This window comes from Cimex lectularius, unplaced genomic scaffold (genome assembly GCF_000648675.2).
Source record: "Cimex lectularius strain Harlan isolate CLEC.00 unplaced genomic scaffold, Clec_2.1 scaffold104, whole genome shotgun sequence".
Lineage (NCBI taxonomy): Eukaryota > Metazoa > Arthropoda > Insecta > Hemiptera > Cimicidae > Cimex > Cimex lectularius.
In genome coordinates this window covers 91,868-108,155 of record NW_019392737.1, presented here as the reverse complement: position 1 = coordinate 108,155, position 16,288 = coordinate 91,868, and the positions used below count along the sequence as shown (strand labels likewise).

Sequence of the window (16,288 nt, the reverse complement as noted above, 5' to 3'; positions counted from 1 at the left end):
AAGAAAGGAAGATACAAGGAGTTTGCGGGTGGAGAAAGGTAAGAGAAGCCAGGACCGACGAAACAGGATGAGGGAGGCAATGCAATGGCGGGAAATTTGGGAAACGTGAGAATGCCAGGAAAGGTTTTGGTCAAAGACTACTCCTAGGTTTTTAACCGAAGAGCAGAAGGGGATGGGATGGTTATTTAGCATGAGAGGTGGGATGCTGGGGAAGGAATTGAGGAGTTGCCTGGGCCCGATAATTATGGCGGTGGATTTGGACGGATTGAGGACTAGGGAATTTTTATGTACCCATTCGTTAATGGAGTTTAGGTCTTTTTGGATCTTGAGAATGGCCGAGTGAAGATCAGAAGGGTGGAAGGATATGTAAATTTGGGAGTCATCGGCATATAGGTGATAGTTACAGGACTGGATGGAGTCAGGCAGATAATTGATATAAATGGAAAAAAGGATAGGAGAGATGATAGAGCCTTGGGGCACCCCAGATTTTATAGGACTATTGGGAAGGGAGACAGCTTGGTGGCGATTGGTAAGGTAGGAGTGGAACCAATGGATGGTGCTGAAAGTGAAGGAAAAAGATTCGAGTTTAGAGAGGAGAGAAGAGTGAGGGACAGAATCGAAGGCTTTGGAAAAATCAAAAAGGACAAGTATAGTAACTTTCAGTTGGTCCATTGCTAAGTGGAGGTCACTGGTAATTTTTATTAGTGCTGATTGGGTGGAATAACCTTGGCGGAAGCCAGATTGGAGGGGGTTGAGAAGATGGGACTGTTCAAGGTGCCTGGAGACTTGTGCTTGGACTAATCTTTCTAGGGGCTTGGACAGGTTTGAGAGGATGGAAATGGGACTGTAGTCTGTAGGGGAGGATGGGTTGGGGGCTTTATTGACAGGGTGGACAAGGGCTTTTTGCCAGGCTGTCGGAAAAACAGAGTTTTGGAGTGAGTAGTTATAGATGAGAACTAGAACAGGGAGTAATATTGGGAGGCAGAGTTTAAGAAAATGGATAGGGATGCCATCGACTCCAATGGCCTTGGAGTGGGATTTGGTTCTGGCCTCGAGGACTTCGGTTGGGGTTAGATAGGAGAAATGGAAGTTTGACGAACTGAATGAGGGTCCAGAGGGAGCGTATATGGGGACAGGCGTTGATGAAGAAGAGTTGGGCGAGACAAAGTGGGTGTTTAATTCATTAGGGGAGAACGGATAGGAAGATGGTGAGTTAGATGAGCGACCTATGCCAATGTTCTGAAGGAGCTTCCATTTTGCTTCTAGGATCAGGAGTGGTGGAGATTGCCTCTTGGCAATGAAGGGCTTTGGCACGACGGATATAGGATTGGGTTTTATTGCGAAGGGCTTGGAAGGAAGAGTGGTCTTCAGGAAGTTTGGTTCGACGAAAGCGCCTTCTTGCCGCTTCCCGCCTTTTAATTAGGGCTCTAATTTCGTCGTTTAACCAGGGAGCAGGAGGTCGACGGATAGTGTGGGGTTTTAGGGGGGCATGTTTGTTAAGGATATTGAGGGGATTGGAGGTCCCATGGAATCGATGGATGAGCCAAGGAAAACGTTGGCCCACTCGACCGACTCCAGATCTGACCTAAAAACCTCGAATGAAAGGGTATTACGTTGACGGAACCTTATGGTTTTGGGTGCGGGACATGGGGTAGGAATATTATATGTGATTTGAATCAAGTCGTGGGAGGAGAGAAAGGAGATATGGTATTGGGAGGAGGATAGAATTTTATCGGCAGAATCCACAACCATAAGATCGAGCCAGGTGGATACAGAAGCAGTGTGATGTGTGGGATTAAATGGAATACATGAGAGATTAAGGGAGAACCATAGGTTTTCAAGGAGTCTTTGTCGTAGGAGGCAGAGGAATAATTCGCGTTGAAGTCACCTGTGATGATCACGTTGGAATATAGAAAGGAGAGTTGTATAAGGTGGAAAGGAAGTAATTAGGGAATGGAACCTGAGGGGGTCGGTAAACAACTACAAAAAGGATACGGTGGAAAAGGAGAGATATTTCACCAAAAATGAAATCTATAAGGGGAGATTCGAGGATTGGGGATGTTTCAAGGATGCGACGTTGTAGACTGTTGTGGACAAATAAGCAAACACCGCCGCCGGTCCGGACTAGCCTATCGTGCCGGAGAAGGGAATAGTTAGGCAAGGATACGGAGTAGGAAGGGACGGTTGGTTTAAGCCAAGTCTCGGAGACAGCAATTATGTGGTAGAAGTTATCAGTGAAATGTACAAGGAATTCATCATAATGGGCAGGGAGGGACTGGGCGTTGACATAACAGACCGTTAAACAATAGTCATTGTTGACAGACCTTTACAAATCACGAAGACGGGTAAAGTTAGGAGAAAACAAAACAACAGAGATTCAGGAAAGAAAAGAAGTAAAAATAAGAAAAACATAAGTTTGAGATTAAAGATCAAAACGTAAGTACAAATAATAATAATAAAATTAAAAATTAAGAAATGAAGAATAAAAGCAGGCGATAAGAAGTCGGAGGCAGGCTGGAACTGTGGAAAAGTGGATGACATCAGGATGGTGACGAGGGCCAGGGAGTCAGCGGAAGCAGTCTAGGTCCGAGGGCTTGCTGATGATGAACACCGGCTGCCCGTCTCCTTTTCGGCATCGGATTTGACCATTGGAAAGACAAACATATTTCAGCTTCCCAGCTGCCGTACACTGTCTAGCCAGCCAATATAGTGTTTAATTGTGGAAGTCATATCCTCGCTGATATAGATGGGGTGGTTCACCGTGCTTTCCCATCCTATGTGTCTGGTGGAGAAGTCCCTTTTGATCCTCCGGAGACGGATCAGCTCGTCCCTTACGTTTGTCTCATGAAGCGCGCAATTATGCTGGGAGGACGGGGATCATCTTTTCGAGGTCTCAAGCGTTCGACCATATCAATATCGGTAGGGCTTAAGTTCAGTCCCAGCCGCGACCCAATTTGAGACACGAGTGAAGACGGGAATTCGCCTGGGCTGACCGGTATCCCTCGTGTCTCAACCGATCTGCATTTAGAGAGTTGTTCCGAGTGGTTGAGACGGGCTTCGAGTTCAAAAATTCGAGTTTTCAGGTTGCAGTTTTCTTGAGAGAGTTCCTGGAACATCTTCTTCGATGTTTCGAGGTGTTCCTCAATCTTCGTTAGACGATCAGAGTTTTCAAACGACAATGCGGCTTGCTTATCGAGAGTAGATTTAATTTCCCTGATGTCCACCTTAATACTGTCGACACCACTGATGGAGGCCTTGATCTCGGAAATTTCTTGGGTTAGAAGGGTGAGTGCCTCAAGAATAGAAATGGTATCAGTAATGCTGGCAGGATTGTTGATCGGCGGAGAGCATACCGACCGCTTCGTGGGTGAGAGTTTCCTGTTGGAGCTCGAGCACGGTGGACAACGCCATTGTTTTTGCAGCGATTTAACGATACGATATCATCCTCAGTGAAATTTACACACCTTCCATGTAGCAGGCCCATGCAAGCAGAGCACCGGATAGACTTTTTGTCATCCTTGCTGACAGTTTTATTGCAAATAAAGCAAATAGCCATGGATGCTGCGCTGTTTACGTTAATTAATTACGATAATTCTGGGGCCGAGTGTGGGACGTCTGGGGAGTAAAAGTAAATTATTAGCGAGAACGGAGCAAGTTCAACCCCACCCCGAGGAATATCGAGTGCCGTGGGGGAGTGAATGCGACCAGACTTTTATGATTGTGGTGATGTATTTATGTATTGTAGGTTTTGTGTGCATTCTGTTGTTGATGACCTGAGGTACAAACAAGAGGCTAGCATTTTGGGATATCAACGTATACACATATAAAAGCAGAGAGTCAGTAACCAGATCGAGACGCTCAAATGGCTGCAATTTAAAACAAAAAAACACGCGTGAAAGACAAAAAAAAGGAAACACGCAGAGGGCCGTTGATAACCTCAGCTGTTTATCGGCACAAAAACCTCACACTTTATATATATAAAGATATGAAATGTCTAAAATTGAAAAGTGCGATACAAAGGAGTAATTCTTTAACAGCAATGTAAAACACTTGTTTTGATACAATAACAATATTAAATTAGGTTTTTTGGCGCACTTCCGGAAGAAATGGAACAGAGGATCCAACGATTGACCATTTAGTCAGGGGTCTGCCTAATCGCTGCATGTAAGGGGTAAAGGCATGGCACTATTCCACCAAATTTGAAAGACTGAGCAACTCTCTATGCGGGTTTTGACCCAGAAGGTGGCTGTGTGTTAGATCCGCATAGCTGATCCGACTCTGGTCTCCCTTCATAATGAATAAAAGTGGCGTTTTACTGAGGCATGTCCCAGTATTTGTTGTATTCACTAATATCTGAAGATTTCAGTTCTTTGGTTCTTGTACATGCCACAAAACGGATGTGGTGGTATGCGTTGTTTTGAGGCAGCCAGTGTCTGTTTCTGTGACTATTAATTCGGCTTGCAAATTGGTTGTTGTAGATCCCAGATCATATGATGCTCATAGTTAGGCCCCTTTATGCTCATTAACGTACTATTTCTATCAATGAGTCATCTGAATATCATAGAAGAGCTCCAGGTTAACAATAATCACGAAAATCTGATAATATAAATATTTAAATAAATAAGAGAGTGCTGAAATTAAGGGAGACAGTGTATTAAAATGTAAAACACAATACGTCTCAAAATGAATAATTATATTATACAATTTGTTTAAAATATTTGACAACAATTGTAATATACGGAGTGAATCATGAGCAGACGTCAATACTTCAGGAGGTCTTCATGTCATATTGTACTAAAAAGTCCCTTCTGTCCAAAGTCTAAAGTCTATTTCTCAATTGTATTCGAGATATTTCACTTTTTGTATTACTTCAACCTTTCACAACTTTATTCCATAAAGTACCTCGTATCTCATAAAATGTTAACCCTAATGTAAAAAGATTACATCAATGAAAAGGGCATTAAAAACCCTATGAGATTCGTTTATTATTATTATTTTTATTGTAATCTTAAATAAACAAACACCGGCAAATCGTAAAGGCAATTAAAAAAAGACCAACAGTTAGATCGTAAGGTTGTTGACACTGACTTGGGAATACGATGAACAATATTCGTCGACAAATCTTTTTTCCCTATTGACAACTTTAAGACCTTGTACAAATATTAAGTACAGTAAAATGATTTAAGATTATGTAACGGCCTTGCAGTTGAAAGTACGTTGGATATCTTAGTCGAATTTATTCCGGTAATTTATTTCTTACAGTTTTCACGGTAGCCATTTTTTAAAGACACTGATCGAATTAAAAAAATAATTAAATTTGTGTAAATATTACGATAAAGAATAGGATAGGATAACTCCAAAGTTGCCTATTTATGTATGTTAAAGGCACATTAGAAAATTTATATGTAAGTCCGTACAGCCCGCAAAAAAGGAGTAAAGTAAACAATTTTTGTTTGACTTTAAGGGTGGGAAGGTAGGTGGAAAGTGGGGTTGGCTAATAATAGAGAGAGCCTTAGTTGTCCGTCAGTCAGCTTTCTGCCATGGTTGTGATAGTCTTCGCGGTGATTCTCGTTTTCCCTCGGGCACTCGCTAACAATCATGCTGTCAGAAAATGTTGCGATCAAATGCATTCTCTGAACCGAGAGAACGAATGCGTGCCGTCAGGCCATCGTTGGTATTACATGAATTTTACGTACGGTATCCCCGATTGCAATTTCACGGTGTCTTACGCCCAAGAAGGCGGTTGGGCGTCCTGTATCGACTACTCCACGGACACGGATTCTTACAAAATGTTCATATGTGATAAAAACGACGAACCATTGTTTAGAGTCCCTCCTATAAATTACGTGAAAAAATGCTGCCCGTTGTATAGGACGTACGACACCGCGCTGCAGTCCTGCTGGGGCGAGGACGACGTGGACGTCGAGTGGCCGAATGATTTTATCAACCTGATGATGGCGGGGTTCGAAGGTGTTGTGGATATCAACGTCGGGGCTCCGGTCTGCCCTGTGAATTACGTTCTCGCAGATTACACCTTGCCGTTCGACCGGGTGAGGCGCGAGGAGAGCGAGTCCATCGTCCTCAACATGTCGGATTATCCAGAAATGAGATTCAACCCTGACGAAGTTTGCGTCGACTTGGCAGATGCGAGGGATCTTCTTGTCGTGAGGTCTTGCTTTTTGGCGGGATTGACCTGTTACCCCGACGGAGAGAAGTTCTGCTTGAGAAAGTGCTGTCCCGAAGGGGAATCGAAAGTCGGAAGAGATTGCGCACCCTCAAACGCCACAATTAACCCCTTGAGAGTTTACAACCAATCCGACGGTTTACTTTTACCCCAGGAATACTCCATACCGGCGATTTTTTACTACCCGATGGATTGTAATTCCCAGTTTATAGTCGACAACACGTCTTTAGTGTTATTTAGAGAGGGGCCTTTCGTAGACGGAGATCCTTCCGGGTGGGACCAATTTTGCCTGGAACACGCGGACCGTGATGATTTCTTCGGGGTTTTCCTATTCGGCTGTTTTCCCGAGCAAGATGAAGAATCTTTCGTATTCGAATTTAACGCTTGGTCCATGGCCATATCGTGTTTCTTCGTACTCCTCACACTCATGGTTTACGCGTGCCTTCCAAACTTGAGAAACCTCCATGGTAAGACACTTATGTGTCATTTGTCGTGCCTGTTCGTCAGTTACCTTTGCCTTTTTTTAATTCAGAACAGCTACCTAACTAGTGAATTCTCCTGCCAAGTAAGCGGTGAGTGTATTAATTTTTTTTTAACAAGTTATAAAATGTGGTTTAAAATAATTTCAACAATATATTTTTCGAAAAGATGACATTTTAAAAGTATACATTTACTTCTTCACTATAAACCTATTAATTTGATATTATACAGGGTAATCCGCATCCAACAGTGGATAAAATATGTGCCATGTTTCATATCAACCTCGTCAGTTACAGCAAGAATTTTTTCACTCAGATGCAACTTGGGAAATAACAAAATACATGCACAATACAGGCAGAAAAGTATATTAAAAAAACATCATGTATATCACTTAAATTTTCCGCTTCAAAGAACCTATTGACCAGAAAGCTCAGACACGAGTCTAAAATTCATTTAAAAAAAATCTTTTAGCGGAACATTTACAGTAGAAATTATAAATAAATAAACTGTGTGCCTTTTGCATAAAAAATGTGTATTAACTTTTTACATTGATGTGACTACTCTGATTTTACGAAATCTAAGGATATAAGAGTTTGGGTTCATATTGGGAGTTAACTTCTAATTTTATCACTAATTGTACTATTATTTATTTTTTACGAGTGTTCGCAACAGCAGAGTTATATCAACCCTCGGGGTGCCAGAGTTTTTGAAGAAAAAGCCCATTTGTAAGTATGTCGGGTTCGAATGCAGGGCCGCTGGATTCGAACCCGGGACCATTACCTTGCAGTGATGGGCGCCGTGTCGACGCCCCCCACTAATTTTACTAACTACTACTTATTATTGCAACATTTTACAGTAGTATAGATTTTTTTAGCGTGCTATAACGTCATGGAAAAGACAGTCTGGCGTAAGTCAAGCTAAAATTTGCCATATAAAAACCAAAGCAAAACAACAACCAAAGACAGGAAAATTCAAGGCTTGTTGATATAAGGAAAACAATGAAAATACCATATTTACAATGGTACAACTATGATCCAAGATATTACCAATTTTATATAATTAAAAAAAATTATATAAAAATAAACTTATATATATTTTCTTTCTAGGCGAGAAACTCATTTTTAAAAGTTGAAATGTATAAGTTCATATCTGCGAAGCCATGCTTTACGTGCGTATTGAGCAAGTGTTACTTTGGTAATTAATCAAGCCCAGAAGGCAAAGTAGCCGAGCTCTAGTCAACCTGCCCTGTCCCAGATACAATTTTTTTTCTTTTGTCTTCCAATTTCTCTCCATACTTGCTCACCAGTGGTAGCAACCATCGAAGGCCAGATTGTCTAATGGAGTGGTCACTTCTTTGAGCTGAAGAACCAGGTTCGATAAAGTGGAACCAATTGGTCAATCTACTTTTTAACAAACAAGGGAAGGCTACGAACGACAAATCACCGATTTCAATAAAACTTTTTTTAGTGATGATAGGTCGAAAAATATTTTAAACACGTGCCCGAGCATTCTTGCCAATGGACCTAAGGGCCGAGAAATATATTATTTTAATTATTTTTTCTAATACCTGATGGACAAATAAAACCACACGTAAATTTTAATGTATTTTAGCCATTGCCATTTTCTTTTCAGGCGAAAGAATAGGTCCACGAGCCCTGAGGTTATTTCCAATATGCCGTCTTCTTACATTCCTGGAGGAAATCGAAACATTTCGGACTTGTCTTATCAGATTTCTTATCTCATTTCCCGTAATGCTGCGGTTCCGTAGAGAAAGATATATCTATCGTCTCTCTCGTCTGTAGACTTAGGTCTATCCTGTCCTGGCCTTCGAGTGTGAATCTCTGAAGCGCCGAAGAACCGTTCCTACCGTAGAGTGATTTACACTCAGTCTCCTGGCAACTTCCTCTAATAATGTTATGACTCTGGCACTGTCATGCTCATGCAAATGCCTTGCTTGCAAAATAGCTTTAAGAATAAGAAAAATATCAAATGAAATTAACGAAGGAAAAATGTTAACTAAATGTGATCTTCAGGTGAAGCAGAATGGAAGAGCACAATGCTACTTTTTGTGCAAAGTAAACAAAGCATTATTTATTGTTTATTTTGACTACGATAGCTTCTACCTGTAATTAATGTAGAAAAATTGAGTGCTGCGTTAAATTTCTACATCGTTGTGTTTCCAAAAATTCCTTACCTGCCTAATATTTTTCGACCCAGTATCAAACAAAAGTTTCATTGAAATCGGTGATCCCAAGTCCATAACCTCCCCTTGTAATAAAAATAAAAATTTTAACTTATACAGTGGAAAACAGACATAAATAAACTCCGAATATCTTTTATGTCCAAATAATCCAAATAAACAGTATGATTTTCATTTTATCGATGTAAAAGTGTAAATCCAAAGTTAGTAGTATTTTTATTCATCCTGTGAGCATACTTCGTGGAATCAATTGGTCAATCTCACCCAAGTCAAAGGATCTTCTTTTGGACGTTTTATCTGTGTTTGCTCAAAGCGGTTTGTTTACCTTTTCCAAGGATGTGTAGAATTTTTTAAGTGAATATATAGTATTCCCCTTCAGGGTGATACGTTTAATAAACAATTTTTGTTGTGCTCACGCAGTTTTTTTTAAATATATTATTGATATAAAAAGTATTCTTTATTCATCATCACTTATTGTTGCGAATGATAATTTGATAATTATCTGAGTTCGCATGTTTAATTTTTGTTTTACATTGGTGTTTCTAGTTTAAGTTATGTACCACCTATAGTTAGTTATATATCATTATTGAAGTTTTACAATCAAAAGGTCTTTGGGAGGGTAAAACAATGCGATTAGCTGAAAGTTGCCTAACGCTCAAAAAAACCTGATATATCCCAAATAAGGAAATAAAGAGATTCAGAAGTTAAACTAACCCTATTTAAAAGGATTCGACAGTCCAAATAACGCATAGACAAAATACGAAACATGCATCAGGCGGTTAAACAAAACAATTGGCAAAATTTTGAAAAAAATTCCTTTAAAAAATATAAAAGAATGATCAATAATGCATATTTTCTTGATATAGAATTAGAATATCAATTGAAAATAAAATAAACCTTTGATATTCATGATCATTTATCATTTCGGATAACTTCTTCTATTATCATGTACCTTTCACTTAGTCTTGATCTCAGTCGAAAATTATCTTCAAATATGAAAATAAATAGTTAATAGAGATAAAGAAACTACTTAAAACCTTTTTTCTTCTATTTGCGGATATATTACTCGTGTTCTCTATGCTTCCATGACAAAAAAATGCATCGTATTTATCCTGAGTACCAACTAAGTAATAAAATGATACATACTGTGATCAACGACGATAGAAGGACTTTATATAATTAAATTAATTCCTTGCTTACTGTTTTATTTTGCTTTTAATATCGTATATTGCATACATTGATACACGGTTTGTACGAGGCATGTACTTGTGTATTTATACCAAGTTTTTATTGTGTTTTAATCAAAATGTGGTAATTAAGATAGGTGTTAATTCAGCGGTAGCTTATTTTAATTACTAGTATTTCTCATCTCTTTTTTATCTCTTTATTTTGTTAGCTTTTATTATTACTATTTCTTCGATTTTCTTCTTTTTTTCTTCTCTAGTATTGCTTTATTTATTCATTTATTTTTTGTTTAATTTAATTTCAGTATTTTATAGTATTTTCATTAATTTAATTATTTAATGTATTCTTTTTTTATATTTTTTATTATTATTCTATGTTTGCTCACATCAACTCCGGCTGACTGTTGTCCATGCAGTAAAGTATGTTTTGTAAAATATTTTGAGTTTGTTTGTATTCTATGTAAATAAATACTATTATTCATTCATTCATTCCAGAGATACCCAGGTGGCTAGAAATCATACATTTTCTCAAAAATGATTGCTCTCAAGGATGAATTTTAAATATTGACATCGATCTCTTTCACATTGAGGCTGCTTTAATTAATTAATCTTTTTTTCCCTTTGCCATTTTTACCACTGCAGGATCTTGGTTGTAAATGATTTTCTGCCTACCTTATTAAATGAAATCGTATATTTTTAAAGAAACAGTTTTATTATGAGTTTCTCCACGTGGTCTGCGGAGTGATGACTGTAGTTTGGTCGTAACGGACCATTTTGGTCAGCCTCCGGTGTTTTGGTGTGCCAGACGGGCTTTTAAAGTCGTGGGTCTGTATTATACATTAATGAAATAGGCAAGGATCTGACAGATGGGAGAGTTAGAAACACAAATGATCGATGACCATCGACGACAAAAATCATTCTAGTGCCGACAACGCTTTGGATCCTTTTCTTGTTAACAAGTCCAGGATAAAAGCCGCAGTTTCACCAAATTTTGTCTGAATTCAAACGGGCTGGCGGAGAGAGTGAATAATCCCGGGGATTAAATAGTCTAGAATTGTTTGTTTTTTTAAATGATCTATTTTTCCCCCATTGTTTACAGCTCACGTGAACCAGTTTGCGTTTCTCGGTGCCTTCGCTTGGCTCAACGTGATCAGTTTTGACATCTGGTGGACCTTCGGGTGAGTAGAAAATCTCAATGTTTACTTTTAAATTATTCATTAGTCGACATTTATAAATTTAAAAAATTGATGTTGTTAATACTACTTTTCTATTGTAAAAAGCCAAAAATAAATTATTTAGTATTTAAATGTGACTATTTAAAAGTGCTACAAGTAACTCCGTTGTCCTTATATTGAATCTCATCAGAGTGCAAAAGTAGCCCATTAACTACACTCCTATCATAATTATTTAATTTCTTCACCGTAGTGACTTCGCGAAAACATTTATATTTTAGGCGACTTGGAGGATTGCCCTGAAGGGTTTTATATAGGGGTAAGGGTTTAGGGTTGTACCAAGGCGTATGTATCGATTTCTTACGGTTTCGAAGTAAATGGGGTGTAGACATTTGGATAAGAAATAGGAACCTTGGGCAATATTCCGAAAATTTTGGACTAGAGTGACTAGAATCTTTGGAGGTTGGAATGCACGATTAAATTCCACAATTCGATTCCGTCCAGATTTTTTGTAGTGATGTATAAAAGAAGCGCTTGTTTTGTTGAGAGTTTAAGAAGAAGAAGAAACATAACTTTATTCTGGGATTGGTGTCCCCTAAGAATAATTTACATGAAATAAATAAAGGAAGTTCCTTGTATGAAGTAAAAAGTAAAAAACGATAGAAATCTTGGCACAATGTATACCAGTAAGGCGGCCAGAAGAGAAAATTACAAGAATATAAAAAAAAAAATGTTAACGTGAGGTCTCTGCTTGGAGGGAGAGGAGGTGATTATACAGGTGGGATTTAAAGGAGGAAAAGGAGGCAGCATGACGAATAGAAAGGGGGAGGGAGTTCCAGAGTTTAGGGGCTCGGATCAGAAAGGATCTTTCGAAGGTATGGATTGTATGTTGCGGAAGGATAAGGTCGGTTGGGGATGAGCGGGTGTTATGAGTGTGATGTGAGGAGTTGAATTGGAGGGATTGGATGATGTAAGGAGGACGACGAGTGTGGATGGACTGGAAAAGAAAGCAACCTAGGAAATACTGTGCACGGATGGAGGGGAATAACCAGGAAAGTTGGAAATACAACCCCGACACCCGGGATCCCCGTGGAGTGTCGTACACAAATCTTACGCAACAATTCATAATACGCTTCAATCGCGCGTTCCCACCAACGTTTCGTGTCAAGTAGTATTTTGAGTAGTTTATATCGTATGTTCAGTTATATTTTTTTGTGTGTGTAGTATGGAGGGTTACAAGTAAGTCTTTGACGATTAAATCCAAAATAGCGAACAACATGGTTGCTTGGAGAGGAATAGAATTATAGCAGTCGGGGAAAGAGTTGATGCTACGAAGCATGAAGATTATTTGTTGAGATCTGTTCCTTCATTTCTTTAATCGTTCATCCAAACAAGATACATTGCCCTGGAGTTTTATGAACACCACGACTATTTGGGATTGATAGGAAAGTCTGTAGTGCATATCGATTAGAGGATTGGACCGTGGATGATGCCTTGCGAGACACCTTTTCGGGCATGATAGGGGACAAAGATGTTTCAATTCGTACCTGAAGATCCCTATTGAACAAATAGGATTTTCGGATTAAGTACTAGGTAAATTTAAGGATTCCCTGGAGTTTCTAGGCGAAAGCTGGTGCCACAATCCAAGGGACGACTTGGCTCTCGTCTAGGAAAGAACTCGAGTATGCAATGATGCCTAACCTGTTTTGCTGAAAGGGTAGCGGTATCGTCTGCATATGTAAGGTATACTGTACCGGAATCATATGAATATTTGCGGCCTATACTGAATAAAGAATAGGACTAGGGATGCTGCCTTGCGGAACATCCACTTTGTCATAGTCGTTGAAGGAGAAGAATGTTCTGATTCGAACTTAAAACTACCTCTCGGACATTTAAAATTTTAGTAGAACGAGTTATTAAGTAAATTCAAGGATATCCAGGAGTTTCTACCCGGGTGTCACATTCATTATAAAGCCAGCCTCACTTCTAGAAAAGCACCCGAGCGGGAAACCTTCCCCTGAAATGAGGATGCAATGATGCCTTCTAGTGTTCCTGAAAAGATAGCGTATCGTTTGTATTGTGAGGAGTGTTGTATCGGGATTGATAGAAATGTCCGCAGTGTATACCGAATAGAAGATGGAATCAAAGATGTTGCCATGCATAACACCCGCTTCGGCTTTGTGAATAAGAGACAAAGATGATCCGATTCGTAGTTATAGGATCTTTTGGACAAACGGGATTTTCGGATGAAGTAAAAAGTGAATTATTCTGGCGTTTCCAGAGCAAGCCCGGGTGCCACATTCGATCATAGGCTAAGAGAGCACTCGGTGATACCATTGCGGTTTTGTCTACCACCCTGAATATAGGGATGGAATGATTCTGGACCTTTTCAAGGTTGGGGTATAGATGTTTTAGGAAGAATTTTTCACGAATCTTGCCACATATTGGCAACAGACTGATGTTGATATGGCGTATGGAGATGCTGAGATTTTTGAGATTTGATAATGGGCGTTAAGATAGATAATTTTCAATGAACTAGGAAAGGCAGTTCTTAGGATTGAGCTTTAAATAATGGTAAGGAAAATGAATAATTTTGGTGAATGTTTCTGGTGATAGGGTCAAAACAGAGGGAATAAACGAATTTCATGTTGGAGCATGTAAATTTACAATTTTAACTGATTATGAAATCAAATCTAGTGCGTATAGGAAGTACAAGCATACTACATCAGACTGCTTGTATGTTATAAACAAAATTGACATGTAATATAAGGAAAATTCTAGAGTTTAAAATGCGATTATTGTTTTGATGAAATGCAAGTATTTTATGTTGGTAGTACGTTAAAATTCATACATAAATATTGCAATTTGGGCAAATACACGATTGTTTGGCCTATAATTTGCTGTTTTTCTTGTTATTGGACCTGACATTTTTTCAAAGTTTTCAAAATTGATTTGAAATCAACCAGGATACAATTTGATCCAGATCAAAATAAAATTGTAAACAATGAATTAAAAATCGAAACAAACATGCTTTTAAAACCTTCGCGCCGTCTTTATTTAGTTCATAGATAGCAAAACATAAGTTAAAATAAGTTACATCTGTATTTAAAGAAAGTGTAATTTATTTGAAATTGGTATTCGGTCTCACTTTCAACCGTTTGTGTTATATTAAAACTTTTTATTATTCATTCAAAACAAAACAATTGTGATTAATAGATATCAAAGATTAAAATAGACATTTTCGTTTAAGCATTGACTGAGTAATTTGGTTCTTTGAAGGAAATTTAAATTTAGGCACTTGAATCACGAAGCAACTTAGGGCTAATTTTCAGTATCTTAATCCATTATGTCTCAGACTTAAAGAAAACTAGTAAAAATAAAAATATATTCTGAATTGCTATTACTTGTTTTTGTATTCTGTTTTTTCAAAAAATCGCCCTTAGAAAAACATCAGTCCCTGGAGGCTGTTTTAATGTCAAAACCGAGTTTGTTTTGCTTCCACGTTTTACGATCCCTTTTGCGTTGAGTACAATAACAGCCGTTTTCTAGTTTACTATGGTCTAAGTGCCGAGGAAGGAGAGAATTAGATTAGCCGACTCATAGATCTCCGCTGGTAACTACTGATCCTAAGAAATGGATTGTTTAGATTCGATTGTTACCACTATGTTTGATCTGTACCGTATGTGTGTTCCAAAAAGAAGTAAACAAATCGGGATATTTTTGATGTTTCGGTCACGTTCTAGCCCGTTATGACTCCAAATTAAAAAAAAGAATAGTAGTGAGAGTGAAAGGCAAACTTTATATCCTCGCCTTGTGGGGAAAATAGAGTGAACTAATCTCAAAACCGAATTTAATGAAATTTAGAGAAAAACATATGCAATTTATTAGGAATGATTTACAAATACTCATAACGACACTTAGTAATTTTATCGTAAAGTACTATATGTATAAAAAAAAACAATATTTTTACGTAAACATAAGTAAATTAATAACATTGCATTAAGAAAGAACTAGGGAACACACCACAAATCTACAAAACAAAACAGTTTAACTTTGGGACAAGGGATCGTTCGTCTATTTATCTTGATTACAGGAGGGCTTCTCATGTTTCGTTGTCCTTTATGCATAATTATGTTACTTTTTTCACTTGTTAGTCCTAACTTTCTTGTAGTACACCATTTATCGACTATTGTTACACAATTGTTGTCCCAACTATCTTTAGACCTCTCTTCGCGTCTGCTTGCAGGGAACTGTTAGGTCGTCCACTTAGGCAACGGCAATAAGATCTTTTTCGTGTAGCAGGCTATCAAAAAATAGTCCACGAGTAAGGTCCCAATACGTGATCCCTGCGGTTAATGGTACGAAACTCGATCTGGGATATTAAAAACTACTTATGACATATCACCAATGATAAAAACGTAAAAGAAACCATAGAATGGACAGTAGCAGAACGGCAGCGACGGTGGGATTCAACCATAAAGGGACTCACCACATATTCCCAGTCATAACCATGAGACTGAAGATAAAAACCTAATCATTTTTGTCCCCGACTGGACATGGAGATTTTGCTGCAAAATTGCACAGTTTCCGTCTCAAAGAAAACCTATAGTGTCCGTGCGGGGCACCATATGAAATAACAGCCCACGTGTTCAAAAAACATGAATAATTCGAAACTCATAGGCGAAGTGGAAAATACCGCTAGGCCGAGCCAGAAGGCCGAAAAAAGATATTCCTGTTAGAGCCCTACAGGGGGAATATTCAGAGAAAGAAAAAAAAGGCCTAGCCGGGTAATGAAAAGGCAGACAGATCTGCAAGACTATATAGCCTGAACCTATTCTTGGGATAACAAAAACAAACTCTTCCATCACAAAGTGGATCCAGAAAAGTCAATAGGAGAAGAGGATAAAGTCTAAAAATGCTAGGCCCAGTACGCTTATGCTAAAACACCTCTCATCAAGACTGGCAAACTCACTGCTGCAGATAGAGAGAATGGCTATGTACAGGTCACTGGCATCTGAGAAGTCAACTACACAACATGGCCATATGCAATGATGTAGTTTTACAACAA

At 38.6% G+C, this 16,288-nt stretch overlaps 1 protein-coding gene across 1 annotated transcript in view; it reads left to right on the top strand.

The window, feature by feature from the left end:
• The window catches only part of LOC106665591 (intraflagellar transport protein 80 homolog), a 29,604-nt gene that overhangs the window by 7,982 nt on the left and 5,334 nt on the right, over window positions 1-16,288 (top strand). Inside the window, exons 17-19 of the mRNA XM_024227010.1 lie at window positions 5,465-5,473; window positions 5,528-6,756; window positions 11,148-11,226. Of these exons, the coding sequence (XP_024082778.1) occupies window positions 5,465-5,473; window positions 5,528-6,756; window positions 11,148-11,226 (1,317 nt within the window). The remainder of the gene's footprint in view (window positions 1-5,464; window positions 5,474-5,527; window positions 6,757-11,147; window positions 11,227-16,288) is intronic.